The sequence below is a fragment of the Prosopis cineraria genome, unplaced genomic scaffold (genome assembly GCF_029017545.1).
Source record: "Prosopis cineraria cultivar Desert tree isolate PC_DT_omini unplaced genomic scaffold, ASM2901754v1 PC1, whole genome shotgun sequence".
Taxonomy (NCBI): Eukaryota; Viridiplantae; Streptophyta; class Magnoliopsida; order Fabales; family Fabaceae; genus Prosopis; species Prosopis cineraria.
The window spans coordinates 26,494,993-26,505,543 of record NW_026555332.1 but is presented as its reverse complement, the minus strand read 5'-3'; the positions used below and the strand labels follow the sequence as shown (position 1 = coordinate 26,505,543).

General features: G+C 35.0%; 1 protein-coding gene across 1 annotated transcript; it reads right to left on the bottom strand.

Annotated features, from left to right (window-relative positions):
• Positions 1–8,363: 8,363 nt before the first annotated feature.
• LOC129285164 (uncharacterized) lies at positions 8,364–10,112 on the bottom strand. The gene is made up of 4 exons (XM_054920770.1): positions 10,043–10,112; positions 9,794–9,933; positions 9,341–9,697; positions 8,364–9,284 (listed from the first exon to the last, which is right to left on the bottom strand). Exons 1-4 carry the CDS (start codon positions 10,110–10,112, stop codon positions 8,364–8,366), a joined length of 1,488 nt encoding a protein of 495 aa, XP_054776745.1.
• Between the last annotated feature and the right edge of the window lie 439 nt (positions 10,113–10,551).

Below are 10,551 nucleotides of genomic sequence, written 5' to 3'. Positions count from 1 at the left end.
AATCATTTCACAATTAACTGTGGTAACTCCATCTATACCTTGTGGACTCATCGGAACTGGACCAGCGACATTGGCTCTACACTGTTCTCTCTCAGTGAATCCGACAACACCACCCACTCAGTCAAAGTCCACGCACCAGTTAGGAAAGAAATCCCCTGCGGCACCGCCCGATTCTCTCACTTCGAATTCTCTTACTCGTTTCCGGTGACCAACGGCCCAAAGTTCGTTCGCCTCCACTTTCACCAATCTTTCTTCCCAGACTTTCTTCACTATGATTCTCTCTTCTCCGTCAAAGCAGGATCCCACTACCTTCTTAAGAACTTTAACACTTCACTTGCCGCTGACCACGCTGGGCAAGAAACCATTTTACAAGAATACTTCGTCAACGTTGAACTAGGTCACAGGCTAAAACATAACCTTCATGCCCAGCCTATCTCATCCAAAGGCCTATGCTTTCATCAATGGGATCGAGGTTGTCTCTATGCCCACCTTTCTTTATTACACCAACCCAAACAACCCACATGGGATGCTGCTATTTGGTGGCCGAAAGTTTTCGATCGAAAGCAACAGTGCTCTCGAGACTACGTACTGAATCAATGTTGGTGGGAGGTAGATACCTCCCACTAATGATACTGGCATGTTTAGAAATTGGGACCCAGATAATCCGTACTTGGAGAGCGAACGCCCATAAAGTATATCAACAGCTTTTGGCAATTCCAGTCGAACCTACAAACATGGTCAAAATTATTTTGCACCAGATGAATTGTACAGGACTATGCGAAACTTCGGGATGAAAGAAACGTCCAAATTTAATTTGACCTGGGAGTTTCAAGTGGACTCAGTTCTATTAAGATTGCATTTTTGTGAGTTTGACGAACACATTCAAAGTGTTGGAGACAGTTTTTCAGATCTTCATAGATGATGTTTTGGTGGAACCTATAGCGGATGTGATGTTATGGAGTGGTGAGCAGATTCTAGTTCCTGTCCACAGGGACTATGTGGTTTCCATGCAGGGAGGAGGAATCTTGAAGAAACTGAATCTTTCAATCAAGTTGCAACCACACCCATTTGCAAGAAGCACTTACAGAGATGTTCTATTGAACGGTATTGAAATTCTAAAAATAATTAACTTCAGAGACCGTATCAAAGGTTCCAATCACAATCCACATCCATATCCCTTACTGCCATCCACGTTACCATCGAAAACAAGGGTAATTTCCGTTGTTGTGGGGGCAGCTTTAGGCTTAGTTTTGCATTCTTTTGTTGTTTTAATTACTTCCCGGGCATTAGCTAAAGGTCTGGTCAACCAAGAGAATTCATGTTGGGGGCAGAAAACAGTAGCCATGTCCAAAATCAACAAAGTCCAAGGATCATCATTTCCATCAGATTTGTTTCACTGCTTTTCAATAGAAGAGATAAGAGCAGCCACTAATAATTTGATGATATTTTTATTTTGGGTGTTGGAGGGTTCGGTAATGTGTACAAACATTTTTCATTGATGATGGTACGGTTCCTGTCGTCATAAAACGACTCAAACAAGCTTCACAATAAGGGCTCCACGACTTCCAGACTGAGAAATGCTCTCACAATTTCGTCACCTTCATTTGGTATCTCTCATTGGTTATTGCAATGACGGAAATGAGATGATCCTCGTCTACGAGTTCATGGCTGGTGGGACCCTCTGTGAGCATCTTTACAATTCTGACAATCAACCACTTTCTTGGAATCAAAGGTTGGAGATTTGCTTAGGCGCAGCACGGGGATTGCATTATTTGCATACGGGTTCAAAACATGCTATCATACACTGAGACATCAAGACGACAAACATTTTATTAGATGAAAAATGGATGGCTAAGATTTCAAATTTTGGATTGTCTAAAGTAGGACCCGGGGTTATCTGGAGATCTAACATCAATGTAAGCACAGTAGTAAAAGAAAGTATTGGATATTTGGATCCAGAATACTACATGTGCCAAAGATTAACAAAGAAGTCTGACAGGTACTTGTTTGGAGTGGTGTTACTAGAGGCAATGTGTGGGGGGCCTCCAATCTTGCGTTCGGTGGGAAGACAACAACAAAGCTTGGTAGATTGGGTTCGAAAATGTGTTAATGTGGGTGAGATTCATCTCGCAGTTGATCCATATTTGAGGGAAAGTATGACAACGGAGTGCTTAAAGGCATACACTGAAATTGCATTGAAGTGCCTATCTGATGGTGGGAATGAACGACCATCTATGTGCGATGTGATGTTGGACCTAGAGTCTATGGTAGAGATGTTGACAGAAACGAAGGAGCTAACTCTTGGTGGATCTCAAGAGTGTAAAAGCATGTAGATTAGTGTTGAAGATTGATTTGTAATGATGGGCACATATGATGAAATTATTTTCTTTTGGTGTAAATGTACAAGTTCTATCTCGATTGCTTGTGTAAACTGGTTAGGAGTTGATCTAGCTTAAGTAGAAGTGTTGAGTTTGAGTGTTAGATATGCAACATTGATTAAATAAACTCTTGGTTGGAGGTATGCTCCTTAAAATGTTGCCAACAAGCTACCGACCAGGTTAGTTTGGGATACTGAGCAAAAAAAAAAAAATGCAAGATACCTGCTGGTTTATTTTATGGCTCGAACGAGTTTCTTTATCTCCAGTCCCAGCAGGCTTCTTCTTTTTGTTTTTGTTGATGTTTTTGCCGTGATTTTGATGGTAATGGACTATAAAAGCATATGGTCATGTTGCTGAATTATTAGCGTGTATACATATTTTTGTTTGTCTACTTGCCCTCTACATTAGTATATGAATCCATATGCTCATGCTCATTCCCGTTTCAGATTCTTTCAATTCAACAGAAGCCAAACAAACAAAGTACCTTATGACATGCCACGCATGAGTGTTGAGATAAAAAGCGAGTGAAAGGAGGGGGGGGGGGGAGTAGCCCCTTGAAACCTATCAACCATTGTTTTAAATCTCTGTGAAAGATTAAACATAAAGCCAAGCAACCTACCTAAAACATTTTAATATTCAAATAATGAGACGAAAACAAAAGATGAGACAAATGGTGATGTGCACCGTTTCATATTGTGAATGTAAGAATCTTCTTTCATAAATTAGACGACCCAAGTCGTTCCATTCATTCAAGTCTTTACAGCACATGTTTTTTACGAGGACGACCAATTCAAATCTTTCCAAGAGATCAAGAGGCCTAAAAGTCTGACGTTTTCTAGCTATTTAGCTAGGTAGTTTGATGTGATGTTACTTCGCGTTTACCAGTTAATCTTGTGGGTACCACTTTTTCATGAACACTACAACAATAAGATTTGGTATGCCGAAAACTATTTTTTAAAAAAAATATATAAAAAGTGTTCTCCTTCCTTTTAAAAATATAAAACATTTTTTAAGAAGTTAGATATTTAAAAATATAAGATATTTTTAATCTTTTGAAGTGTAATCATTACTTTTTTTTTTAAAGTACCCCTATTGATAATGACTTTATATTTATTATAGGGTATTTAATATGAATAAATATAAAAAGATAGGGTTAGTTGAAAAGTAAGTAACTAATTTATTAAGAAATGAAATTCAATTAAAAATACTTTATATTTTTTAACGGAGGGAGTATATAAAAAGAAAGTTATTTAAGCATATTTCTCATTTTAATTTTAAAGGACAGGACTTCTCTACCGGCCAATCATTGCATATATTTGTTGGGAAATGAATCATTTGAAGTTGAGAATATGTTAATATGAAGTTTGTCTTTTAAAAAAAAAATTTAAATTTTATAAAAGATATAATAAATTGGAAAAATATCAAAAGAATTTTATAAAAAAATCATGAAAATTTGCTCATATATTTGTTATTGGGAAGCAGTTGGATGACTAAGTCCAAAGTGATCGCACCTTCCAATAAAGCAAGTAGCAAAGCCAAAAAAAGGAGACAATGCACGTGGCGCTTTGTGCTTGTAGAATCGGAGTTTCGAATATTATATTCATAATCTTCATTTGGCATAAATTTACGTACGTGATCGGAGTCGTTTCATTCATTTAAGTCTTCACATGTGTACATTTTCCATGGGAAGAGGACAAAGAAAAAATTATTTTGTTTTACTGATTCATTTTCTTTAATTAAAAGTTGTTTTATTTCAAAAAAAATGTACATTTTCGAAAAACGAAGTCTTTCCATTCTATAATACATAACTTAAAAAGAATATGCTCTATCTAATAAGCGGACAAGGAATATTATATAATCGTTTACTTGTTTGATGTTGCTTGACATATTGCATGGGATATATATAATCTTACGTACAAGACTTATTTTAGAAAGGCGAATCTATCCTTGACTATTTCCAAAGCTAAAGCTGTCGGAATATTTAAGGATTAGCGTTAATAAATTACAAATTCCTAACCAAAATAATATTGTGAATAGTAAGTAATTTTTATGTTATATTAGGCACTATATATATTGAAATGGATTGAGTCTAATTGAATAAACCATAATAGATTGAAATATTTAATTAAATGTATCAAAAGAGACTCCAAACATATAGAACACACACACACATATACATATATATGTTATTAGTGATGCAGGATGGAGGAGGGGAAAGAGAGAAGAGAATAGTGAAAAGATAGAAAGAGTAGTAGAGACAAAAGAGAGAAACTTAGAGGGAAGTAAATCAATATAAATTCTTACTCATTAAAGAATGCATACAAAGTAAATATGTTATAATGTTATTTATAAGCCTTAACCTAACCCTAGAAATAAAAATTTTAAAAGTAGAATATCATATAAGTCCTAACACTTAGATGCAAATATTATAAAATAATTTAAAAGATAAATTATTAATCTAAAAGATTACATTTATTCAAATCAAATCCTGATATCATTCTAATAAAATAAGAATCTTAAATCTATGAATAATTATGTATCCCATCATTTCTCCTTGTTTGAAGAAACTCTCCTCTGGAGAGTAAAATTGATAATGGCTTCAAGGAAGCAAGATGTAAATAGGAGATTCCATAGTCAACATATGATGGCACATGTAGCAACGTCTAGTAGGGATGTTTGATAGATAGGCAACATTTGGAGGTGGGACACAACGATGATAGTGGTTTGAAGATTTGATTGGTGGATGTGGGCGATCTAACTTGTGGCAGCAATGAGTTGAACATGCAAAATTTTGTGTTTTATGATCAGTGAAAGGGTATGGCATTAGGAAGATCTTTTAGAGAGAGTTTGCTAGTTAAAGTGGAGTAGGAACTTGGCTTTGATGCTAGTTGATGCAAGACGGGAGAAGGGAAAATGAGAAGATAATAGAGAAAAGATAGCAATAGTAGTAGAGACAAAAGATGAAACTTAGAAGCAAATCAATATTAATTTTTATTCATCTAAAAAGTTGTACAAAGCAAATATGTTAAGACATTATTTGTAGGCCTTAGCCTAACCTTAAAAATAAAAGTATTAAAAGTAGAATGTTCGATAAACAATTAAATGCAAATACTATAAAATAATTTAATAAATAACCTAGTAATTTAAAAGATTACATTTATTGAAATCAAATTCTAAGATGATTCTAATAACATAAAAATCTTAAATCCATTAATTATGTATCCCATCAATTAGTGATCCTATTTACGAAAAAGCTAGGGGCATGTTGATCATTAAATTATATGACGAGCAATTTAAATAGATTTTGCCCCAGCAAGTTTTTGTCTTGCCATCAGCATGTGTTCTAAGTGAGTTACTTCCTCTCTTTAAGCAGTGCATTCTCTCTTCACCAATCATTGACATGGAGCATCCATGAATCATAACATGCTTTAAAGTAATTATCATAATTTATTTTAGTATTATTTTACTTCAAAATCTATATTGCTCCTTCCAAGCAAGTTGCAGAATATAGAAGGGGACAGACAATGCAAATGGATCTTAGTGCTAACATAATTAGAGTTTTGAATATTCAAAGTCAGATCGTCCACGAGTCTTTTCGGCATGTTGTCTGTGAACGTTTCATGATGCTTCGTGCTTGTTACGTACTACACGACCGCAAGGAAATCCCAGCTAAAATATAATTTTCTTAATATATAGGAATTCCAAGTACTGAGTTAAGTCGTCAGTAATATCACAATTGTATTTCTAAAATTCCATTGTGATGTAGAGAGCTTATTAGTGAATTATTGATAAATACCTCTGTACAAGTACTTTTGGAGCCTAGAGATATTCTCAAACCTTCATGAACTCTTGAAACTCCATTCAACTATTTTTTTTTACCAAAAAAAATCTATCTTTAAAGTTATATTCCTTCTAATCATATTTATAAGGCAGAGAAATAAGAATTTTTTTTGTTTTTTTATTTTCCCTTCCTTGAATTTTGGAGAGATAAAATATGTTGTTAAAACATATAAATTTAACAGGGGCAAAATTGAGAAATTAATAAATTTTTATACAAAATTCATAAGTTTTAAGGTTATTCTTAATTCCAGTGAAACATTATTACTAAAAATAAGAATCTATATAGCGATTATTTTTGCCATATAGTGAGGCGCTCTATAGTCTAATGCCAAACATATAGTAGTTTTCAACCGTTAAATAGTTTAATCATATATAACAATCATTTATAAAAAAGCGTTGAATATTTTGTATCCAATTTTTCGGTGTAGAATGGTAGCAACAAAACTATTTAGTGAATATTAAAAAAAACCGTTAAATAGATTCAATGTATGACACTTATTTGGAAAAAACCGTTAAATAGAATTATCTTGTTTTGGTCAATTTGCATGAGGTGGTCAGAATCAATTTAGCTATTATTTATGAATAAACGCTAAATAGTTATGTATGTTAAGCGGTTACTTGAAGAGGTTATTTTTAAATAACTGTTATATAGTTTAAATTTGTTTTTAATAGGGAGCTTGCACTTCGAGCAAGCCCCCCACAAAACAAATACACAGCATTTCAGAAAAACACCAGCAAAAGAATAATCTAATTTCAACCAAAATTTATATACAATTGAATCCAATTATTTAAACCTAGGTATAATAACTTGTAAAATCTATTTAAATTTACTTCAAACGTTTTAAAAAATGCCTAAACCGTAAAGCAATTACAATGAAAAATTTGCAGTATAACCTATTGCAACTTTAAAAAGTCAAAGTTATTAAAAACTTAAATTTGGCCAAAGTATGCTTCTTTTAAAAAAATGTAAGGAACCTATATATTAAAATACAGATATTGCTGTATTAAAAAAAATAAAATACAGATATTGCTCAATAAATTGCCGAAGATTTTTTTTATTTTTTGAATGAAAGGAAGCTTCAATAAATCAAAATAGTATATGCACAGAGACAAGGAAATTACAGAAGAAATCTATGAGTAGACCAGGACTTAAGAGTATGGTCCACGGTAGCTCTAATCTGAGATAAAATAGCATCAATATTAAAAGATACATTGGAAAAAATGGTTCTATTCCTAACATCCCAAAGTCTCCAGCAAGTAATGCAGATTCCAATCTTCCAGGAAACGTTGAGATTAACATTTGACAGGAATTTCGTAATCCAGGAAGCAATTTCCTCACCATAGAAATCGGTGTGCATGTCGTTGGGTAGAATTTTCCTCCACGCCGAGGCTGCAAAAGGACAGTCTTTAAACACATGGTTTATATTTTCAATGGGATGGTTACATCGCCAGCAATGTTGCTCCTGTGCCATTTTCCTTATGTATCTCTCAGCATTTGTTAATAATCTTCCTTTGAGGAGTAACCAGATAAATGTTCTTATCCTCTAAGCCATGGGTAATTTCCAAACTTTGGACGGGCTAGGGGTCTCTAATGTGTCCTTCTCTAATGCCCATTGTAATGCCCCAACTTTTCAATTTTATTTTTTATTTTTCTTTAGATTATTGGCTTCTACATAAAATAAGAGACATTTGAATATCTTGATGTCCCAAAATGGTGAAAATTTATATTTTTTATGATTTTTCTAAAATAAAAGGGTGTATTTGTGATATTTTTCTTTAAAAAATAAAAAAAATACAAATCTTCACCATTTTAGGACATCAACATATCCAAATGTCTCTTATTTTATGTATAAGCCAATGATCTAAAGAAAAATAAAAAATGAAATTGAAAAATTGGGGCATTACAAGAGACATTAGAGAAGGGCACATTAGAGGCCCCTAACTCACTTTGAACCATTCTTTGTTTATATCATTCCACTCCATGTTTTGGCTCGCATAATAGGTAGATTTAACGGTGAACTTCCCATCATTATTGAGATTCCAAAAGCAAGTTGGGTCTTCAAAGGAGTGCAAATCAATGGTTAAATATGCAATCTGATCTAGAGGGTTAGGAGGCAAGTAATTTTCAAATAGGTCCCATCTCCATCAACCTTGAGAATTCATGAAGTCAGAGATTGGGTTTTTTAAGACCTGTTCATCAATATCATCAGAAGACAAGAATTTCAGAGGGCCTAAATGCCCAACCCAAAAGTCGGACCAGAACTTGATGTGTCGTCCATTTCCCGGCAACCATTTAACATGCTTCATAGTATCTTGCCAAATTTTGGTAAGATTACGCCAAAAGTAGGAGCAGCCCTTTTTGGATATGTCGTGAATGGAACCCTCAGGTACATGGTATTTAGCTTTGAGCACACGTATCCACAACAAATCAGGCTGGGCTATTATTTTGTAAGCCAATTTCGAGAGAAAGGCTTTGTTTTGCTCTTCCAGTGAAATAATTCCGCAACCTCCACGATTTACAGGTTGGCATAAATCCTTCCAATTAACCAAATTAATACCACGGTGATCATCCGAATACCCCCAAATGAATTTTCTAATTATTTTTTCAATATCAGAACAGCAAGATGTTGAGAGCATAGTACTCTGCGTTGTGTAAGGTGGGACGGAGGAGAGAACTGACTTAGCCAAAGTAATTCTTCCAGCTAAGGATAGACATTTAGACTTCCATCCGGAGAGTTTTTGCTGCAACTTTTCTATGATATAATTGTAGGTACGAGTGGTGACCCGCCCTGTAATAAGTGGCACACCCAGATATCTTCCAAGGGATTCAGTACAATGGAAGCCTAGCAGTTGGCATATCACATTGCTCACATAAGTTGGGAAATCTTTAGAGAAATAGATTTGAGTTTTGTCATGGCTAACTTTCTGTCCTGAAGAAAGGCAGAATTGATTCAAAACTCTCTGGATGACAGCAATTTGAGCAGCAAAAGTTTCACTGAAAAGCACAAGGTCATCCGCAAAAAACAAATGCGAGAGAGGAATACCTCCTCTATCTAGCTGAATGGTCTGCCAATTCTTTTTATTTATTTCAGCAACAATAGCTTGCAAAAGTCTTTTCATACACAAGATGAAGATATATGGAGACAACGATCTCCTTGGCGAATGCCTCTTTGAGGAGAAAAGGATCTCAGTGGCTTACCCTTGCAAAGAATCTGCATAGTAGGGGTTGTAATACATTGCATTATGGCAGAGATCATCCTCGAGGGTAAACCAACATCTTTAAGAGTGTCTTTGATGAAGTCCCATCTAAGCTTGTCAAAGGCATTTTCTAGGTCCACTTTAATGGCCATCCAACCCTTCTTTCGAGCTCGCTTCCTCATTGAATGCATAATCTCTTGTGCTATAATAATACTGTCAATGATATTTTTGCCTTGTATGAAACTTGTTTGAGATGGCAAGATTACATTTGGCAGGATAATCTTCAGTTGATTAGCAATTACTTTAGTGACCACTTTGTAGACCACAAAGCAAAGACTGATTGGCTTGAATTCCTTTATATACTAAGGCTTGCTAACCTTAGGAATTGAGGCAATGAGTGTACGATTTAACAGTGAGTCCAGATTTCCGCTAAGCCAAATATGATTGATGAAGGAAAAGAGACTAAATCCCACAGTCTCCCATTGGCTTTGGAAAAAACTGCTTGCAAGCATCAATCCTAGGGGATTTGAGTGGTTTCATGTCAAAAAGAGCTTGCTTGACCTCCTTAAATGTAATTATTCGATCTAACTCAAAGAAAGTTTGGTTTGAGAGTTTAGGGAACATACCTGAAACGCCATAAGGAGTGTAGCTATCATTTTCCAGCGAGTATAACTTCTTGAAATAATCAGTGACCATGTCTGAGAGCTCGTCATCATTGTTGATCCATTCACCTTGATCAAAACGAAGCTAGGTGACCTGGTTGCGATGGCGATTGAGGATAGCTTTGGTATGGAAGAATGAGGTGTTCCGATCTCCAAGATAAAGCCAATCTGAGGTTGATTTTTGGAGCCATAAGATTTCTTTGTTGAAGCAAACATCTTCAAATTCAGCTCGAAGATCTTGTTCCAAAGTGAGAAAGAAATTCAAATCAGGGGAGGTTTTGAGCTTCTTTTGAACTCCAGTAAGACATGATGGCAGCCTTCGTTTCTTTCTGCCGATATTCCGAAAGACACTTGAATTCCATTGCTGGACGTTTCTTGTGAAACAAGCCATATTCTCAGTAATGCTCTTATCTAAGTCCCAACAACTCTTAACAAGCTTAGGGAAATTTGAATGCGTGATCCATGCTGCCAAG